The sequence below is a fragment of the Harpegnathos saltator genome, unplaced genomic scaffold (assembly GCF_003227715.2).
Source record: "Harpegnathos saltator strain DR-91 unplaced genomic scaffold, Hsal_v8.6 scaffold71, whole genome shotgun sequence".
NCBI lineage: Eukaryota > Metazoa > Arthropoda > Insecta > Hymenoptera > Formicidae > Harpegnathos > Harpegnathos saltator.
In genome coordinates, this window is record NW_020230549.1 from 385935 (window position 1) to 406965 (window position 21031).

General features: G+C 38.6%; 3 protein-coding genes across 7 annotated transcripts; 2 read left to right on the forward strand and 1 right to left on the reverse strand.

The window, feature by feature from the left end:
- Positions 1–875: 875 nt before the first annotated feature.
- Positions 876–11908, forward strand: Asator (tau-tubulin kinase asator). 5 transcript variants are annotated; one of them, XM_025305740.1, is made up of 17 exons: positions 876–1225; positions 1348–1469; positions 1602–2258; positions 5750–5882; positions 5960–6107; positions 6267–6481; positions 6875–7144; positions 7235–7321; positions 7400–7675; positions 7769–7955; positions 8027–8352; positions 8462–8758; positions 8872–9144; positions 9232–9499; positions 9648–10022; positions 10915–11233; positions 11358–11908. In XM_025305740.1, the coding sequence occupies exons 3-17, from the start codon at positions 2251–2253 to the stop codon at positions 11410–11412; spliced, it is 3237 nt and encodes a 1078-aa protein (XP_025161525.1). In that variant the 5' UTR covers positions 876–1225; positions 1348–1469; positions 1602–2250; the 3' UTR covers positions 11413–11908. The 5 variants fall into 5 exon arrangements, with proteins under 5 accessions (XP_025161525.1, XP_011152075.1, XP_025161524.1 ...); XM_011153773.2 differs by having other exon boundaries at positions 10813–11233; positions 11358–11907; XM_025305739.1 differs by having other exon boundaries at positions 876–1121; positions 10813–11233; positions 11358–11907.
- Positions 11909–15932: 4024 nt separating this feature from the next.
- Arl8 (ADP-ribosylation factor-like protein 8) lies at positions 15933–18720 on the reverse strand. Its single transcript, XM_011153837.3, has 3 exons — positions 18413–18720; positions 17264–17580; positions 15933–17189 (listed from the first exon to the last, which is right to left on the reverse strand). Exons 1-3 carry the CDS (start codon positions 18533–18535, stop codon positions 17069–17071), a joined length of 561 nt encoding a protein of 186 aa, XP_011152139.1. The 5' UTR covers positions 18536–18720; the 3' UTR covers positions 15933–17068.
- Positions 18721–19184: 464 nt separating this feature from the next.
- On the forward strand, positions 19185–20647 carry LOC105190858 (uncharacterized). Its single transcript, XM_025305738.1, has 5 exons — positions 19185–19398; positions 19474–19619; positions 19689–19830; positions 19946–20067; positions 20171–20647. Exons 1-5 carry the CDS (start codon positions 19260–19262, stop codon positions 20600–20602), a joined length of 981 nt encoding a protein of 326 aa, XP_025161523.1. The 5' UTR covers positions 19185–19259; the 3' UTR covers positions 20603–20647.
- The last annotated feature ends 384 nt before the right edge of the window (positions 20648–21031 follow it).

The following is a 21031-nucleotide window of genomic DNA, read 5'->3' on the forward strand; positions in this document are numbered from 1 at the left end:
CCGGGTGAAATAATTACCGACGGGACAGGTTTATCGGCGCTTTGCAACACCTTTTTGCATCCGAAGGTAATTGCAGAGCACCGGTGAAATTACCGACCGTTTTCTTCCAACGTTTATAATTCGCGCCTGCTAGCATTCCGAGCTAACCTCATTCGAAAAAAGTGAAGTTTTATCATAGGTACAAATAATCATTATCGTCGTTTCAAGGACATTTTTTACATTTACCTGAAGAATAGAGACGTGACGATTTCAGACGTCGTCCCTATTTCTGTCCACAATTCTATCTGATTTTGCGAGTGAAATATGCGATTCGAGATGCGACCATCGTGAAACTCTATATATGCCGCAATTCTTGTTTTGTTATTGAGACTTACCGATTTTTCCCTCGACTAAAACGATCTAAAACGCCGTGCGACGGTCCAAGAGCTCCAAACAGCCATTACGAGACGCGCAAAACTTCACTCGAAGCACTCCCGAACACTCGTACTACGAAATCGTCATTTTCGGCGATCGTTCGACAATTATTTCGCGATCAACGATGGACAAACATATGAGACTCACTTTCGACATCCTCGTCGACGAAAATCCGAACGCGAGGATCACTTTCGGCGAGCTCAAGCTGCGCGGAAGACGAGAATCTTGGATTTGTGCACTACCGCGTTGGAATCTCCTCCGTAACGGACGCGGCGGCGTGCGATTCTCGAAGCCGTAGCGCTTCGAGATATCGATACGCCAGACGCTGCAAGCGCCACTCGAACGCAAACTCTCGCCAGTTCGTTGATTCTTCAAAAATCGGGCGATCCGATTGGTTCGACGAAAAATACTCGAAATAACTCCAATATCCCCGGGTATTAAAGCAAACAACGCGATAGAGGAATCCAATTGCTAATTATCGTGCAGCTCTCGACCATCTCATCGGACTACAAGAATGATCATTCAAAAAATCCGCCGCGGTGAAAACTTGGACCAGCTCATGACATTACACAGCAGTTCGTGGCATTTCACGTAGCTTTGTGACTGTTACGAATTCCGAATCGTGATCACTCGAATTCGTCGGATCTTTTTGTATGGCAAGAGAGGACCAGTGTTGACAATGTCGAGAGCGTCGAAATGAAGAACGGGTAATTATTTATTGTAATCAACCGACCTGATCATTTTGCACGGTCATGATATATGTCTATACTCGAAGCTGGTCATAGTGTTATATCAACATGAAGTTACATGAGTAAGTACGCTAATTTGTTCTCAATCTTCTGAGATTAGACGATTATGTTATGTTTCTTTTCGGCAAATCTATGCTTTTCACCGAGTCGAATTCACTCCTACCTCAACGTATTATTATTGTAGATTTGAAGACTGCCTTCGTCGATAAAACGGTAGCCGCAAGTGGAATTCCGTGATAATAGGAGAGCATCAACATTCCCGATTGCTTCGATCATTTGATACAAATATCTAAACTCCAGAGAAATGTATTACAACATTATGCAATTATAATTGCGAGATTTCACTTTGAATTAATTCTTAAATATTCGCTTGAATTAATTTTGAAGTGTGCGTCACACTGAGAGTAGCTTACAAAGATTCCGCGTAATTCTCGACAGGGATGGTCGGGCGGAGCGTGGAGATCAAACGGAGGGTAAAGAAATGCGAGTGCGTAAATTCGTCGGACCCGCACGTGCCGGATTATACGTCACCGCGAAGAGGAAAAACAAAGAAAAGCATCGCACGCAGTACGGCGACGAGCGGTGAGTCGCCGCACATTCGCTCGGCCGCGATATGACGTATTTAGAGTATAAAAGCGGCAGAAGAAAGCGCTGATTCTCCGAGAGGGGGTTGTCAGAGATGAAGAGAGATGAGGAAGAGAGAAGGCAGCTGCGGCAGAGGTCGAAGGGGACGATGGACGAGGAACGATCTCCTCGGCCATGGCTCGAGTCGACGTGTCGGTTCGGTATGCCAGTGAAGCGCTATGATCCGACTCCGGTTCGGTCGTCGTCGGAAACCGAGGTGACTTCTGCATCGGCTCATTAACGAGTGCGAGTCAAAAGACACGGTAACGTCGAGCGGCTTGTCGCGCGGCACACGCATCGAGATCGCGCGAAAAAAGCCCGATTTGACCCCGGCTCGTGCGGTCGGTTTTACTTTCGTTTATGTCCCCGGCCGACGCGAACACACATCGCGCTCCGCATTGGTCCACGAAGCACGCCGTCGCTCTCGTTTTAATCTAGTTCGCATTCCGTTTTCTACAAAATCATGAAATGGTACGTATTGCACACATTTCCCGCTGCGACTCGCTTCGATCGATTTAACTGACTGACATTCTGCTATCGAGCGTCGTCAATCACTCGCTCTTGGAATTAGCCTGGATAAATCGATTAGTTGCATTAATCTGATCAAATTCGACGGCTGAGAATTTTATTTGTACTCTTTTTTTGAGATAATTCTTGACGCGAAGTCATCGAGACTTTATCGATACGATCCGCGGGTAGACGAGAGTTTTAGGGACATTGGCTGCCGCGAGAGATCGTATGTACTTTATGTATAATCATTCAGGGAAACGTTACATATATACTTGCGCGTGTGTGGACATGTCGCTTCCGAAACAGATATTTCGAAAGACTAGATCAAATCTTTGCCGAGAAGCGGTCGAGATTGAGCTCTCGAGAGCAGAATTCCTCAGGACCGGAATTACACGGAATCGTGACTAAATTCCGCTCGGACTTAACACTTTCCGTATAAATAGAAAAGACAACGTGTATTTTTAACAAGCTTTCTACCGTGTGTATCGATGTTAACTCACAACTCGCTTGCTTGTCCAGCACGATGAAAGATATGAAAGAATCCGATATGAGATTTTTCCTCTAGAATATCAAGCGTCATTAACAACTTCAGACCTTGTCAGAAATTGTTGAAATCTGATCGGAAATCTTGCCGGCAAAATTGTCACGGTCCATCCCAGTGTGTGTCATTTAATTTATAACGTCGAGTCGCTCGAATGAATTAACCATCGTTCGCTAAACCGCAATGCAACTTTCGACACTTGCTATATGTATATGACGATTTAATTACAAACTGTCTATTTTAGTGCTGGGCTCTCTATATACAATTTGTATGCGCGTCCGTGGCTGTGTATATCCTATTATTAAAGCCATTCTAAATACGTTGCATCTCGTCGAGAGTCGTATATTTTTTTTTTAAACCGCGCTAATATATCTCCATTCGCTGAATAAAGCGATCGTATATCTACATATTATGCGATTTACATACGGAGACGTTTCAACTGCCTCCCAATACGTAATCCGTCGAAGAGTGGACAATAATAACCAAACACATTTTAACGTTTCCCTGTTTAGATTCACCGTGCGATGATAGAAATATTCCACGTTCTAGGCTATTATTATTTACGCGTAGATGCCCGGCAACGTTGGATCTCGGTTTGAGTCGAGTAACCACGTAAGAAGAATGAAAAGAAGTTGGAAAAGTTCTCTGGCGCGGAGGAAGATGCTGCTCGGTGTATTATATGCTGAGTGGGGTCGTTTAAAAATAGACGTTTAAACTTAAATTATGCCCTCTAGCAAAGGGAGTCGCGAGCGAGCGGTCAAAATTTTATATGCGCTTTGCACCTTAATATAGCCGAAGGATATCGCAGCAAGGATCGCAGCAAGGCATCGAACCGGAAAATATCTCTTTCTCCTTTTGTCATTCAAGTTCTATTTACGAACGAGAATAATAGCTGAGAAATTAACGCAAGTGTGAATTGTGCCAGGAAGTATTGTTACGCGAAATTATTGTCATTTTCCTTTGATTATCTGAATTAATCACACTTGCTTCAACTACGACGGACCGAATTAATTTTTATATTAAAAAACACTGAAGCGCATATATTTGATTTATTGACGATTGAAAAAAAGTTTTTTTTTTATAAACAAGATAAAGTCCAGATTTAACATAATGTCAAGTGTTCATTAGTTCACCGATTCTTATCTCGTCATGAAAAATTTTCATTCTCCAATTTAAAATTACAAATTATTCGCAAATCTTCGTGCTTCGATGTCCGCGATTGATCCGCTCTCGCTTAAGCGTGAGTTAATAAGCGTTCCTAAGCTTTCTCTAATGTACCGCACGTAAACGGATGTCTATAGACACCACGAACCATGCTCGTGTGACGCGCTAAAGCAATTAATGTCAACGCGATCAATAATTCATTGAAAACGCGATATGTAAATCTACATAAAATTAAATAGCATCGGCCGCGTGTGTGACCGGCGAGGAGGAGCGAATGTATGCGTAATGCGAACGGGCAAAAGAAGATCCGCCCGTGCACGGTAGACCGATCTTCAAAACGATCATCTCTCTTTTTCACCGGCATCACGACGACGACGACGGTGAGGGTATCGTGTGCACTTCATCTGCCTCCTGCCTACCCGTTATGCGGAACTTTGACGTGCGTACGCCCGCGCGATACGATAAAAGAACGCAAGATCTGCGAGATAATAACCAATAATAAACGCAAAAGAGAACGTTGGCGGGGCGGGCGCGGCGCGGGCGCGGACGCGAGAGCCATAAGTGGAAGGGAGAGAGCGACGGAGCGTAACGGCAGAGAGAGAAGGCGAGATGCATCGATCGCTCCGTACACGCGCTATCTACCGGCGATTTCGGCCACTACGACTCGCGGATGGTGCGAAATCGAAAAATGGCCGCCCCATTGGCATTTGACGGGAACTTTTACGGCAACCGCAGACACCTGGGCCTGGTCGCGACGAAAGAGTGATCCGGGCTACGGCGATCTCTGGGAGTGCCGCGCGAGCGACACGGCGGTGGCACAGGAGAATGATGGCGATGGAGATGTGAAGAGAGAAAAGAGAGAGAGAGAGAGAGGGAAAGAGAGCGAGAGAGAGAGAAAGAGAGAGAAAGAAAGAAAGAGCGAGAGAGAGAGAACGCGAAGTGTTCGCGTTGTGCGAGGGGAGAGTCCGCCGAGAGTACGTCGTGCGGTGTGTAACGCCGCCGTTAGCACCAGCTAGTAGACGACATTGTTAGTAAAAATAAAGTACCATTACATATCTGGATCGGGGCGGACGTGGACGCACGCGAGACGAGATCTCTCACGGAGCAGGGAGACGCGTGTTTTACGGCGCGTTCTGTGCGACACTCGTCTCGTCGTCGGGACGCGCGGAAATTAGAAGTCGTCACACGTAGGGAGTGTGTTGGATCGCTTTCGTCGCGCCCGAGACGTCGACCGTCACACAGCCGATGATGGTTGTCCCTCGTCGCCGTGGTCGTCGGCGCCGTCGAGTCGTGAACAGTATCGCGAGAGGAATCAAATGTGCCGTGCTGAGCGACAGTTCCGATTGATGATGATCGTGTGACGTTTGTTGGCCGCAGTGAGCGCGATTCGCGACGATCTTCATCGGTGGCGTAACGATCTCTTTAAGTCGTCAGGACGATCGCGAGCGACCGAAAGATTGCTGGATATGGAGGATCGCTCGGGACGAGCAGCAAGAAACGTTCGCCGCACCAGCAACACCTTTCGCTCGCACGCAATCATGGCTGCCTAGCACAGGGCGCGTATTGACCAATTTTGTCAAGTGCCGCTTTAGGTTAAAAACTTCGTACGTGCGTGTGTCGCGTTCGGGAAAAACGTGGTTTGCATTGACAACTCGCGACCGTCGGCGCCGTAGAACGTCGCGCCGAATGTGCGGGCGGTCCGCATTGTATGCACATATATTTATGAGGTGTCACTTGCATTTTCCAGGCCTGCAAATCACTCCGAGGATTTGGTGTTAAGGAATGTAGGCGACGAAAGCACGGATCAAAATAATAACATAACTATGACGAGTGAGGATCTATTACAGCCTGGCCATGTGGTCAAGGAACGTTGGAAAGTTGTAAGTTTGTCCTGGAGGTCTCTTCTGGAAGTGGTATTGTGTGAGCAACAGTTCTCAGTTGTCTTGTATACGCACAGGTGAGGAAGATAGGCGGTGGTGGATTTGGTGAAATTTATGAAGGTCTTGATCTAATGACAAAGGAACAAGTTGCGCTAAAAGTGGAATCTGCACGACAGCCCAAGCAGGTCCTAAAAATGGAAGTAGCTGTATTAAAGAAATTACAGGGTTAGTATAAAGTCTTGCTGATTAAATCTTTCTCTCACACACCCACTCTCTCTCTCTTTCTTTGATATCTGTGTGTTTGCTAGATCAAAGTAGATATTTGCTTATCAGTCTCTTGGACAATCACTTTATTGCAGAGATATTTCTGCATGACTGTTTCAGGTAAAGACCATGTTTGCCGCTTTATCGGCTGTGGGCGTAATGATCGATTTAACTATGTTGTAATGCAATTACAAGGAAAGAATCTAGCTGAATTGCGTAGAGCGCAACCAAGGGGTGCTTTTTCACTCTCCACTACACTGCGCCTTGGTCTTCAAATATTAAAAGCTATAGAAAGTATTCATCAAGTGGGCTTTCTGCATAGGGACATTAAACCTGTAAGTACTTAGACATGTGCATGAACATATATGATATCTGATAGTTAAACAGAAATATTTTATATAAAATTATCATCTCTATTCTGTATGTTCCTATATGCCATTAATTTGTAACTCGAAATGTATTGGGACATTTAGGTAACAAAGTGACTTGATTGTGTAAATATGCTACTTTATAATTTTATAATTGATTGAACAATATATGTATGTGCTACGAAACTATGCTGAGACTTGCTTTTTTGTGCAAAGTATATCAAATGATCTGCACTTTCTCTAAGTCAGATATTCATGCAGTGATATGATTAGTCATGCAATAGTAATGTCGTGTCGACGTGGTCTTTGTTAAAGCATGACTGGCTATAACTCGAGGGAATGCTTATATTCTGTTCACAGTCAAATTTTTCGATCGGTCGGCACCCGTACAACTCCAGATTAGTATACATGTTAGATTTCGGTCTAGCACGACAATTCACGACTGGTACGGGAGAAGTTCGACCGCCCCGTGCCGCCGCGGGATTTAGAGGAACCGTCCGATATGCATCAGTCAATGCACACAAAAATAAAGAAATGGGTCGGCACGATGACTTGTGGTCGTTATTTTATATGCTAGTAGAGTTCGTTAATGGACAACTGCCATGGCGAAAAATAAAAGATAAGGAACAAGTAAGTTTGCGCCAAGTGTCGAGTTACAAAACGTTATAAGGTAATCGTCGAAGCATCGCTAAAGAATCTGTTACGTCTCTTTTTGTGTAGGTGGGTCTCATGAAGGAGAAATACGATCATCGATTACTGCTAAAACACCTCCCATCTGATCTACGTATCTTTTTAGAGTATATCCAGGTATATATTTTATCGAAAAACTTACAGGATAAACTTCTTTGAACTTTGTACTTATAAAATGCACATGAATCTTTGTAGGGTTTGGAGTATGCAGATAAGCCAGATTACGGTATGTTGGCCGGTCTGTTTGAACGATGTATGAAACGTAGAGGCGTAAAGGCAAACGATCCCTACGACTGGGAGAGGCCATTAATAGCTAATGAAGGTTTATCAACTACTAGATCATTACCTACAGTAACTGTGCCACCGGCGCTTACCACAGCTACTACTATCAATCAGCCTTCAGCAACTATGCCAAATGTGGATACCAACAATCAAGAGAACGTAGAGCCAGACAACAGAAAAGAGTTGGATGTAAGGGAACTCTCAGATATCAAAGTTCTAACGCTCGATTTTTATGATCTATGTATTATTCATTATAATCTGTTACTGTTCATTACTCGACAGGCACAGCTGGATTATGAAAGTATATATAGAAGAAATAGACAACGTCCGATTGAAGGGTCTCCGGTGCCATTCGCTGCGACTATTAGTAATCATGGTAGGGATAAAAATTGTAATGCTACAATACCAACGACCGATAACACGCATCAGCAAGTTGCACAGCAGGCTGTGCCACCTCCGCCAACACAAGGTTTGTATAATTTTATCGTGTCGTAATGTTATTCCTTCCATTATCGTACAGCAACAATCTCGTGTTCGTAGGATCTCCGAAAAAGCGACGCGCTGTGTCGATGGCGGTAGAATCTCAGGCTCCTGCGCCAGTAGAAAAGCAGGTAGATAACGAAGGGGACGCGTTGATGGCTTCCGCCCGTTCGGCATCCGAAGTTCCTCGCCTTAAAATGATGGCAAATGCAGCGGCACCACTTAGGAAATCAGCAAGTGGCGCTACATTTGCCCGTTTGCGTGTTGCAGCTACACCCGAGGGAACATCTGGTGAATTGCCAAGCCCTCGCATACAGACGGAAGTCGACGCTTCTTATTGTTCTTACGACGTAACTAATACGAAATACGTTGGCAACCAAAGTCCAGTTAGTAGCAACGATGTTTTCACTTTGATGTAAACGGAATCTTACGGGCAGGCTTCTGCCAGGCCCTGACGGTTCGTCAAATCTCATATCTCTGTTTCCTTCTCTTCAGGTAACCGAACAAAGGGAACCTCTTAGAAGAGAGCCAAGAAAAAGAGCGGACAGCCGGCAACAAGTAAGGGGCGGGCGTTCAGCGGTACGCGACTGTTCGATTACGCAATTTGCGCAAATAGATGATGACAACGTATCCGCACTACAGCAAGTGACGAAAGGCGGCGGTGGACTGACCTTGGCCTCGCAGTGGAAGTCGCAATTCGATGACTCCGAAGAAACTGACAACGAGTGGAAGGGCGAAAATCTGCAGAGTCCTGAGCACAAAGGGATCAACGTCCCGTCCATACCGCCGCAGGTAAATCCCTCGTTTGTTATTAATGATGAAAATCAGACGCGAGTTGTGTGCGAATGCGCTCGTTATGCAAGAATGCCCGACAACGTGAAACTCAATCAAATTTACATATACAGCCCGCAACCGCCAATGAGGATACAACTACCCCGGTGGCGGATGCAAAACCGACCAAGACTCAGCCGAGTTCTTCGAATGCGTGTCAACAGCAGCCTGTAATTCCTACGGCATTGTCCCGAATAAGCGAGGATTCTCCGAGACCAGCGGCGCCGCATAGATGTTTGAACATCGCGGGTATTGAAAAATATCCTGAACTGCAAGGAGCTCTTCCACGCGCTTGGAGTGTTCCAGCTTTGGCGCCGCATGTGCGAGCTTATCTAGAAGCTCCGTTGGTTTGTATCGTGTTCAGAATACCGATCGCTCTGTTGATCGTCTCTGATGGATATGAGTGAACATGTTGAAATCTTGATGATCGTCAGGTTCAACAAGCGGCATTTGACGATTTACTGTACGAAGTTGACGTAATGAGGAATGTTGCGACTCGCTATGATGAACCAAAACAAACACCGCCGGTGAGAAGATCCAGCTTACCAGCGGTAGCGTTCTTCCTTCCTGATGCGATGTTTAACACACCTAGAGGTGAGGAGGAAGAAGAGGCAGTGGCAGGAAGACTGGAGATAAGAGTGGTAGATGCGACTGGTGGTGCTACGATTGTGCAAACCAGTGCCGATAGGGAACCATTACAAAGTACGTGTGAGATCCAGTGGTTTACTTTTATTTATTAAATTCTTATTCGTTCAATTAAAAACGTATTGATCGCGTGTGTCCAACGAACCAAAACACATATCATTGCGATAATTTCACTTTTCTAAATTTATTCTATTTAATTTTGTAGAGAAATTAGCGAACGGTACGGCAGGTAGTCCAGCTAGTCCCAATCCGGGACCAGAAGAGCCATCGATATATTACGACGCTACCGAGAATCGACCAACTGCAAACGCTAGTTTGCAAAAGGAGACTAGTATCACTACTGCCTCGACCACTGTACAAAATGTAGTATCCCATCGTGATAATAAGGACAATAACGAGAAGGAAACATCTTGTAGGACATACATCGCTCATAGTAAAATACCGATTCCCGTGAAAAGTCCAAGATGCTCGTTATCCGAGTCAACGCCCGAAACTAACACACCAAATATCAAGGCGGGAACTGGGGGTGAAGTAGAAAAATTGCCGGTGCCTATGGCTGCAACTAAGGAAAAAGATAATAGTTAGTAAAACTAATATGATAGTAAATTACCCTTAAGTCGATATTATTTATGATATAACTATATTTAATTGCTTCTATGACATGGATTGTGATAGAAATATATATGTATGTATATATATGTATGTATGTATATATATATATATATACATATACACATATATTGTTCTTGTAGTCTTGCATATAATAAGCGATCATCAGTAAAGATGTATATTTAAAAAACTATGCTTTAACTTACAAGAGTATTATTATGTAGATATTTTGTTCGATAATTTTCAGAGTTTTATTGTCACGTTATATTGTTATTTTTAGAGGAAAGATTTTTTTTTTGTGAATTATTTAGCATCTTTACTAGTCAGAGAAATTTATTGATATGTCTGTAAGATATAGCCTCGTCTCTAAATGAGATCATTGCAACAGAAAATCAACTTTTAAATGTTTCTTTTTGCAATATTTTCAAAATTTTATTTTACATTAGTGAACAAAAGTGTGAATGAGTTGCTTTTAAATTGTTATCTTGTAACAATTTTTTTAAACAAGAAGTATTAACATTTTATTCTTGTACAAAATAATTTGTAACGACCCAAAGCACACTACTATGTAACAATAAAATGTGCACGAATTTTAAGAAACAGAGACTCAAATGTTATATATATATATATATATTTGAAACAAAAATGGGATTAGTCTTGAAATTTACAATCCACACTTTTAAAATAAGAATGTGTCCTTATATGTGTGAAATTAATTTATTATATTGTATCCCCGCCATACTAACGCTCGCAAATTTTAGCTGTCAGAGGTAAACCATTGACAGTACATGTGGAAGCGCCAGCACATTATCGTCGCATGCCATTATCTGACGCTAGACCAATCATGTCACCTTTAACTTCAGCCAGCTCTGCAGAAGATGAAAATTTAACCGGATGTACACCCGCTTTGCGTCGCCGAAGACAAAGTGAAAAGTATGTGACAGACGCTAGTCAACTCAATCTGCAGTTCCAAAGACCGCAACATAGAACGAGACCACAATCCGAGGTATTGCCGAGACTCTCTCCTAGAGGAGTACCCTCGCACCTTTTACGGGAGCCAGGTAAAAAGTCAGAGGAAAGCAGTGAGAGTGATTCTAACAGTAGTGGACCACCAAGATCTGCTCGTCAACCGCCCCCGCCGCCTACATCATTGCCACCTCACATAGCAGAGAACAACGCTAGGTACGCTCACGTTGCAATATGATTTGATGTTACTTGTGAATGAAATCGCTTAAACCCGACAACCCGTAGAGAACGCTTTAAACCGCTTTATCGAATGTGATCTTTGAATTTTCTGCAATTATAGATGTCGCCGTTATTGGCCCATACCGGATGCGACGGTCGTTAGCAGAGAATCGTGAGATTTGGTGTTCAAAATGACAAATAGTCTCAGTTTGTGTTAGGAACAAGAGAAGGCTTTACTGCTCAACCAACTGAGAATGTGATATCATTTGGGGCAGCGAAAACATGCAATCTTTCTAATCAGTATGTCATCGGATACGCGGAAATTTCAGTAAGAGTGCATATCTGTGTATCTACGAGGGCAGAACGAGTAGCTGTTCGTTTAACGTGCGAAGATGTAGCTGTCTGTGAGTGCGTATTTAAGTAATACCGCTTTAATTAACTACTGAAATTCTTTTGAGCGAGTTCTTCAGAGAAGAATGTCTTTTCGATCATGTCCGGGACATGAGACGCTCAATGAATTTCAGTAAATTGAATAAGAGCGTGTGCAACGCGTTGCTTTTAGTGTACAAACAGTACAACAGTTCGATCGTCCCGTCAAATTTCAAATAATCGTGAATTTGTGAAAGATGCTCTCTCTCTCTCTCTCTCTCTCTCTCTCTCTCTCTCTCTCTCTCTCTCTCTCTCTCTCTCTCTCTCTCTCTCTCTCTCTCTCTCTCTCTCTCTCTCTCCCTCTCTCTCTCTCTCTCTCTCTCTCTCTCTCTCTCCCCTTTGCTTTTATTCATTGTTTCTCTATTTATCAGGCTTATGTTACAGAATATAAATATATATCTCCATCTAGTATTTCTAAATTTCTACATATATTATTTATATATTTCGATGTGCCGATTTTTTATATTTGTGCATTGATTTTATATAATTCATTTATACAATTAATACTATGTTTATGTTACCAGAACTCGATGCTTTTATATAATTTGATAAAATCTTTTTTGCATAGGAATGTTAAACACACTTCCGCAATGCTTACTTTATTTATGCCGGAATTGCTAGACAAATTTTTCTAAAATTTAAATTTTCATTTAATGAGTAACAATGCTGCTATTGTGATGCAATTATCGTTGCAATAACTACTATTGTACACTGAAACGTATTTTATTTGTTAAAATAATGTGAATATTTTATATCTCCCCAGCGAATGTGAGAGTGCTTGGCAAATATGATTTCATTAAAACCGTACTCACTCGATTTATAAGCGTGCTTTAAATTGTTAATAATTCAGAATTGTTATCTTGGTGATGAGCATAAATCACGTAAAAGTAATTTAATCAGTTTTGTGGGTAACCTAAGAAAGCATATGGACAATAGATATTATTTAGCATCGCAGGAGAAATATGATCATAATGAAGAGAGAAGTGTGGCAGTTTTAGTATAATTATCAAATTCGGGCCAAATGTACTAGTCCCCTTAATAGCCCGTTATCAAAACGTAATTTTGTTCGCATATATATATATATATATATATATGTATGTATGTATGTATGTATACATATAGGATCTCAGGTTACACGTGCGATCTCTCATCTATAGATCCTTGGAGTAATTTGAATGTGAAATGAGGTATTGAGTAGCTTTTTTAGTTGTAAGCGAGTAGAAATCCAGGGATCGTCAGTTTGAGTTGCCAAAGTATAAAGTAACAAGACTTTACCCAAATGGAAAATTGTATTTTTTTATTTATATTTTAATTTATTTTCCATATTTATTTCAATATTGTTTACATTTGAATCATAGATGTACTTATAGAATAGAATGTTAAGAAGTCATAAAATTTTTCCTTAAAAAGAATGCACGTCAAATTTGTCGGAGGAATCTGTAGATAAAAGAGAGTACGAGAAAACGATCTGAGGAACCCTGTATATGAGTGTATGTGCGTAAGCAAAGATCGAAGGAATGTACGCGTATGAGAAAAAGAACATTTTAAGTAGGAACTTTCAAGTAATGTTTGTACCAAACACAGGTTCCTTTATTCAATTATACAACATAAAAAGTGTGCATATATATATATATATATATACACACATACACACACACACACACACACATATATATATATATCAAGATGATATAGAATACCATAGTGATGTACGAAGAAAAAAGATGTCAAATGAGACATAATTGTGGCAGACATTTAAACATTTCTTATGCACATAATACGAAAAAAACCAATCTAAGCACGGATGCTTTGCGAGTTTTCTTATATAACGAATCTTGAGTGAAGTCTAGTGATGCATACAACTAGTCAAGTAGAATATCCATAAAATGTGCTATTGTTAAATCCAACTTTAAATATAAAATCATGTCACACCTTGTATAAATAGGAAGATTATTCTGTGCAATGATTAATATAAGATCGAACATAGAGGATATTTCGGAATCGACCAAGAGCGAGCACGTTGTGTAGTTTCTTATAAAATTTGTTGATACGATTGTTTCTCTTTTTTAGTAAGTATATTAAGATCGTAACATGTGCGTGTGCGCGCGCGTGTGTGAGTGTGAGTGTGTGTGATTCTTTTTCATGATCTTATTAAGAAATTAGGAGGCTAGATAGAGGAAGAAATAACACCGCGTGATCGCTCCTTGCCAATTCCGAGATATTTTGAATAATAATTTATAAATTAATTCTCTCGACCGTTTTGTTCGAAGGAACATAACGCGCAATAAAAGAGATATTGTATTAATAGAAAATTTATCATCGACTTATTATCGCTTATTATGTGGCAATGTCTTCGTGTAAATGTATACGAAGTGCGAATACACGACGCGTATAGGACGAATAGAAATAAAAAAAAAAAGGATCAAAATTGATAATTTTGCGACATTATTAACGATAGTAATGTTGTAACGTACGAAGTCGAGTAAGCAAAAAGGGAAAAAGAAGAGAAAATTGTATCTTTTCATGCAAGTATATGACATAGAGTTGTAATTGTAAAGTATTACTCGATACATGTATAATTGAATTGGAAAAGTTCCACCGTCTTTTTTCAGGAGGAAAAGGGAGGGAGAAAAAACGTTTAGTATCTTCTTTTCGAATTTATGTAAATAAATGGCATGTATGCATATATATGTAGATATAGCTTATGAAAAGTGCGTATATACATATATGCATATAGATGCGTATGTACGTATTGTATGGACATTAAAATGTAACATACAGTAATTAAGCAGAAAACTACGATAAATGTTCAAAAAATTTCAGAGATTAACCCATTGAAGCCTATAATTGCCTCCGATTTCTGAGGGATGTCTCATTTTGATCGACATGACAGTCCGCAGCAATAAAATCTCAACACAGAGCTCCGAGTCCGAAGATATTTTCGACGATTTCATTCGAGAGTTCGATACTAGCCTGCACGCGATAGTGACGAGCAAGCGAAACTCGCGGTAACTACCGGTTACCGTCGGGCTTGAATGGGTTAATCTGAAACCGGTGTAATCGATATAAAGGCAGGGTGTATTGAATACAGAATGTGCCATCGTCACTGGAAGGTATTTGAAAGATAGAGAGGCTTTGTAACAATCGGCTTTTTCTTAGCGAAAATTACACGAGCGGCCATTATTTGACACGTCTTGCATTTCTCAATGTTAAATATCGTAATGATTAAACAGCAAATTGAGATCTGCCGCAGTGAAGTCCACTAGAGAGAAATTAACTGAGAAATAAAGCTATGTAATCGTTTAGTTACGCTCACGAATCCTAATGAGACTTCCGATCGCTTGTAACTTAAAGACTACTAATCTTCAACATTATTAGCGCAGAAAGATCGAGTGCATACCGGTAAAAGGAATGATCTGTCATTAAAATATTTTCCGGCCATGGTATTCTGTATACGGAGACTCCGAGGAAAATTATAATAGAGCGATCTTCTTCGCTGAATTTGACGGACAACTGGTTTGTGTTCACAAATTCCATAAGGAATATCGTTCTACTATATTTTTACACCTTTTTTGTATTTCTCTTTCTTTTTTATATATTATCTATATTCTCTGCAACGTCTCGCATATGAAATTATCCAACACATGTATTCTATCACGATACTTGATCTTTGAACCTTGATTGCGCGTATATATTGCAATACGTACGCGTACGCATATTTTCTGTCCCTGAAAGGTGGAAAGGAATCATTCCATCCATGACTCTGTATTATAACGTATGCATTATAAACCGGGAAACAAGATGAAATTGTTTCTACCTTTACAATGTACATGTATCTGCAAATCGTTGTGACGAGCTCTCGGGAAACATGATCTTTTCTGCTGTAATATGTAACTGATCTTTTGCAGAAGATTTAATATATTATTGTGGCCACTTTATTAAGAGTGAGTCATGAGTGTAGTTAATAAATATAGCAAAAGCTGGCTGTAACGAACACCGCTAGAAAGAAATATCGTACTTCAAATGAGCGAAGTTCAACATAGTAAAACTTCAGCAATCTGAAGCCCCCATCCCTCCCAGTACAGTTTATTATTATTATCGAAATATCGAAAGAAATGTTTCGACCACAGGATAATATGTAATTTTATAGAAAAAAAAGGGAAGGAACAGACGGGGTCGATTCCGTTTATCGAATGGTTTCGGTTCGGATCATTGTAAACAATTGGAGTCGTAAACCGCAAGAAAAAAAAACTGACTAAGGGAGATCTAAGTGTACTCTACGAAACTTTATATATCAATAGATATGAATAAAAAAGTGATTCATAGGAGAAAACAGTGAAAGATGTGCGAGCATGCGTTCACATGAACTTCCTGATATCTCTTCGGAGTTAGAGATTTATTGATTCTATCGCAAATGGGCTATTTTATAAATGTTCATGCAATAGAGTTTTTACTTTTTACTTTTCACGATGATATTTCATCTGTACCTTTCGAGTTGCTTTACGTGCTTTGAAATGTTTTAATTCCAAAACCTGTGAAACACAAGGGAGATCTAAGTATACTCTACGAAACTTTATATATCAATAGATATGAATAAAAAAAAGTGATTCATAGGAAGATTCACACAAACGCATATAAACAGTATGGATTCGGGATTATTTTTTTTTTCAAAGTCGGAGGAAACAAAGGAATGGTTATATAAGTTAACGTTATGAAGATCTATACATGCAACTTGCCATTGGATACACTCAATGATCCACTGTTTGCAATATCGTTTTTATTTGTTATTAAAGTTCCTCGAGAAGGTGTATTCTATATATATTATAGTAATCAATAATGATATCTTTGCGCGTGTAATTCGTATTAGCTACCATTTTCTCTAATTTACACATGAAACGTTTGGTATCCTTCAAGAGTACAAGAGAAGAAATAAGAATATCGACATCTAGACTATTAATATCACAATAATTAACTGCGATTATGTCGGTATTACTTCAGCTTTACAATAGCAGCAATCATAGAAAAAGATACAGAGATACTAATTATATATAATTGTTATTGGGTACTGGAATATACTCTTGGACTTACCTATAAACGAAAATATAAAAAACTGTTCCTTACGACTAACGGTGCTCGCGGGATGTGATGTGCCTTATGGTATAATTCACACGAGCGTACTTGGCATTAAGCATTGTATCTTCTTTTTTCATTTTTTGTTAAATTTTACTGCGGCATTCGTACCTCCCAACTCAGATCGGCTAAAGCTTAAGTTTAAAGTAGTTTTCTACAATAATGACTCAGTTTTGAACAAACTTTGCTCGATGGGCTCCTTCCACGATTGATCCCAATACTGTTATCAGTATCAAAGACTCAGATACTAACAAATGGGATATTTTAAGGATATTAGCGAACCCCGCTTTTAGAATGCGCTATGAGCCATTGTAACGTTATGTCAATATTGTCCTTTTCTTTACACGAAATACTGTAGCAACAAATTTCACGGTCCTGAATTGCAGACAGATTCCTAGAACACATTTTTGAATTTATGTTTGTGTATCATACTGATAATATTGTGTTTTGCGACTGCAAACAACTCACATTCTCTCTATGAGTCCATTTTCATCCAACGCATGAGGTAGATCCCTTTTATTGCCAAGAACCAACACTGGTATCCCTGATAATTGTGGTTTATCCAACAAATTATGCAGCTCATTGCGACTGGCCTCAATCTTCTCAGAATCTGCCGCATCTACCATGTACACAATGGCATTCACTCCTCTACAATATCTTTCCCACATTGATCTAAACCTTGGCTGACCACCGATGTCCCATACTTTTATAGTGACATTGCCTTTTGTAATTTTACGCATATTGAAGCCCACAGTTGGTATCATATCTTCGCTAAATTGTCCAGACTAAACAGACATAATAAAAGAGGAAAATTTTATTTTATAAATTATCCATATGCACATACATAAAAACTAAAATAAGTTGTTACTAAGGTCTCTAATACCACAATATAACAGCTACAAATTTTGTATCTAAACGTAAATGTATTTTTAACAAACATTTAAAAATATATGCTTAACTAACTAAACAAATTAGCATAACCTTAATATATAAAGTTATGTATCATTTAAATAAGCGGTATGAATTTCTTATGGCTCAATGACTTTTGTGACTGTTATGACTCTTAGAAATCTGTATGCTTATTTTTCATTTCTTAATATGGTACCATGAACATAATTGAAAATAATACTGCATATATATGAATTGTATATAATTTACACTTTAATGTAAATAATTGTGACTTTCGTCAGGCAACTGTTTACATATAAAATTTTTGTAGTAAAGAAAGGCAAAACTACAAAGAAGGGATAAAAGAGAAAGAGAAAGGAGAGTTGGGAAAAAAGTAAAAGTAAAAAAACGAAGAAAAAGCGGAAAGAACACAGACAGAGATATACGACGAAAAATAAACTATTATCATAAATATATCGTGATAATACGTTGATAATTATATGTTAAATCACTTGACATAAGGGCGTATACGGAGGCGGTTTATATTTGCGGCGGATAGAGTTATTTCGAAAGGATTAATGAATCTAACCAAGACATCGACAAGATATCAGATTTTTCTCCGACTTCGCGTCTCGTCGATGATATCAACGGCAAATGGTATCATCGACGTTTCACATTCGCCCATATGACTCGTGCGGAGTAAATCTGACAGATCTATGAGTCACGTACCGCTATGACATTCACAAAGGTAGTCTTTCCGCTGTACTGCAAGCCGACGAGAGTCAGTTCCATCTCTTCCTTCCAGAAAAGAGACTTGAACCAGTCCAAGATCCGATTAATAAGAGCCAACATGATGAATTCAGCACGACCAAATGTAGGTCCGACCGAGAGGTTAAAATGGAAACCTCCTTCAAAATACGGCCGCTCGTATCTTTTGACGTATAGATTTCGCTGTATCCGCTAGGGATACGACAGAATACGTCAGACGACGATTCGCTGAGGGCACTGAAAGCGCACGATTATAGACGCGGTGCAACGATTGCGCAAAATGAAGAACGAATATGCGCGTTCTCATTGAAAAAAATATCAGACGGTAATGCAGATACTGCAACGAAGCTATGAAAATCTATTTAATTCAAACATGTCAATATGGTTCGCCTTTCTTTCTACTGATTAATCTACGACTATGTTAGCTCTAAATTTAAATCCAGGCTAAATATCTTCCAGGATACTAATTTGATTACAAGATGTAAAAGTTGTGTGAATAAAGTTGTGTGAATAAAGAAAATAAAGAAAGCCATTATTTGTTTGTCAGTTCCAAAATAGATATCTATTTAAATAAAGAATAAGAAGTCTATATGATTGTGTTTAGTGTGCTTTCAGTCTTATGTAATCTTTAATATTATGTATATACATATATATATATATATATATACATATATATATATACATATATATATATATATACACACATTGCTTATGTGTAATTTATAAATAATTCACAATTTATATGTGTTATTTAGATAAAAAGTCTGTTGAGAGTCATTATTGTTATTAGTAAAGGATAAGCCAAAAAATGTCAATTGATTTAAACAAGGCAGAAGAACATTTTATTGAACTAATGCGATCGTTAAATAAAAATGATCAACAGAAATTCTTATCATTTATTATAAAGGAATGGAAAGTAGAATCATCTGTATTTTACAATCATACAGGTATGATAACTTGTCAAAATGATTCATAATTTTAAAGCATGTTACTTTGCTTTGTACTCAAATAATTGTTAATAGGAGATGATACATATGACTGTGATAAAGACAATGACACAGATTACCCAATATTTATGTTAAATACTATTGTTTTTGATATTAAACAGAAAGTCCCTTTCAACGCTATATTACCATCTGAAAATATCATAAAACCTTTGTCAGGATTGGTATGTCTTGTTTCAATTAAATGCTAAAATAAAAAGTTACATGTGCATAAGCTATGTGATATCTTCTAGAATTCAGATTGCGACTCTGATATAACATTTCACATGGATCTGTTTCTATATGATTATGATGATTTGACTGAACTTGAGAATAACAAGCAATTGCAAAGGTACTATTGTCTTGATTGTGGGTCTAGAAATACAGAATCATTAAGTAAGTAAATCTTTTTCTTTTAATTATATTTAATTAATTTATCTAGTAATTTATTCAGTAATATATTATTTTATTTATATTTTATGTTATAATATAATCTTGTATACAATTTTAGTTTACATATCACACTCCATATCACGAAAAGCATTGTACTATATGTTTAATATATGTCTACCAAAATTAAAAGGCAAAACCATACTTGATGTAGGTTCAAGATTGGGTGCAGTTCTTTATGGAGTGAGTATTTTATCTGAAAAGAAAATTAATTTATATATAGTAATTTTTAAAAAGTCATACTTTGCATATTCAGAATTTTCTTAACATTTGGAAAATTTTACAGGCATATGTTTATACAGATGCTCAAAGAATTATTGGTGTTGAAATGAATGAAGAATTCTGTAATCTTCAGAATGATATTATACATAAGTACAAAATGGGTGGTCGTATAACTATCTTTCACAACAGAATAGAAAATGTACCAAAGGTAATTGAAGAAAGTGACGTCATTATTTTGAATAATCCTTTCGAATTTTATTTATCCAAAGACATACAGATAGATATATGGAAGTTTCTGAAAGCTACAATAAAGAAAGGGACAATCCTCGTTACTTGTCCATCCATTGATATAATTTTTAGGACTTTACAACTTGATGATTCAATAGAAACGTGGTTAAAACCTTATGAAAGATATTCGAATAAAATCCATGACTTGCATACTGCAATGAATGGAGATGAATCTTTTAATATAATGTCATGTTATGAAATCTTTTAAGCACTTTGTACAATATAAGTACAAGACAGTCGCATTATATTTTTATTTCCTTGTCTATATATATATATATATATATATGTATATATGTTTGTTACATTTTTGTTAAATATAAAAAAGAGTGAATATAAAACAATGGACATATGTCTTCTCATTATTAAACTTGATTTTTTATTTTGTTATAATAATAAAAACATTTAAATATTATATATTGATGCGCTAAGTAATCAGTTGATATTTAGATGTAATTTTACAACTATAAAATAAAAATAGTATTAGGAATTTTTTAAAATAATGGAGAAAGAATGGTGAAATATACCTGAAAATTACTAGATAGTACCCGCTAGAGGATCAACGACGACATATCTGTTTAGTTGGTTGCACTAATGAACAGTCATGATGCACGAATATCTAGACACGTTATGTCAACTC

Coding starts and splice junctions, on each gene's coding strand:
- Asator (XM_011153773.2), top strand. Junction 7,145..7,234: donor AAATAAAAGATAAGGAACAA/GTAAGTTTGCGC, acceptor CTTTTTGTGTAG/GTGGGTCTCATGAAGGAGAA. Junction 9,145..9,231: donor CTTATCTAGAAGCTCCGTTG/GTTTGTATCGTG, acceptor GATGATCGTCAG/GTTCAACAAGCGGCATTTGA.
- Arl8 (XM_011153837.3), bottom strand. CDS start 18,535: ATGTTGGCTCTTATTAATCGGATCTTGGACTGGTTCAAGTCTCTTTTC. Junction 17,581..18,412: donor CCTTTGTGAATGTCATAGCG/GTACGTGACTCA, acceptor ATGTCTGTTTAG/TCTGGACAATTTAGCGAAGA. Junction 17,190..17,263: donor AATGGACTCATAGAGAGAAT/GTGAGTTGTTTG, acceptor AATGTGTTCTAG/GAATCTGTCTGCAATTCAGG.
- LOC105190858 (XM_025305738.1), top strand. CDS start 19,260: ATGTCAATTGATTTAAACAAGGCAGAAGAACATTTTATTGAACTAATG. Junction 19,620..19,688: donor TAAAACCTTTGTCAGGATTG/GTATGTCTTGTT, acceptor GATATCTTCTAG/AATTCAGATTGCGACTCTGA. Junction 19,831..19,945: donor TAGAAATACAGAATCATTAA/GTAAGTAAATCT, acceptor ATACAATTTTAG/TTTACATATCACACTCCATA.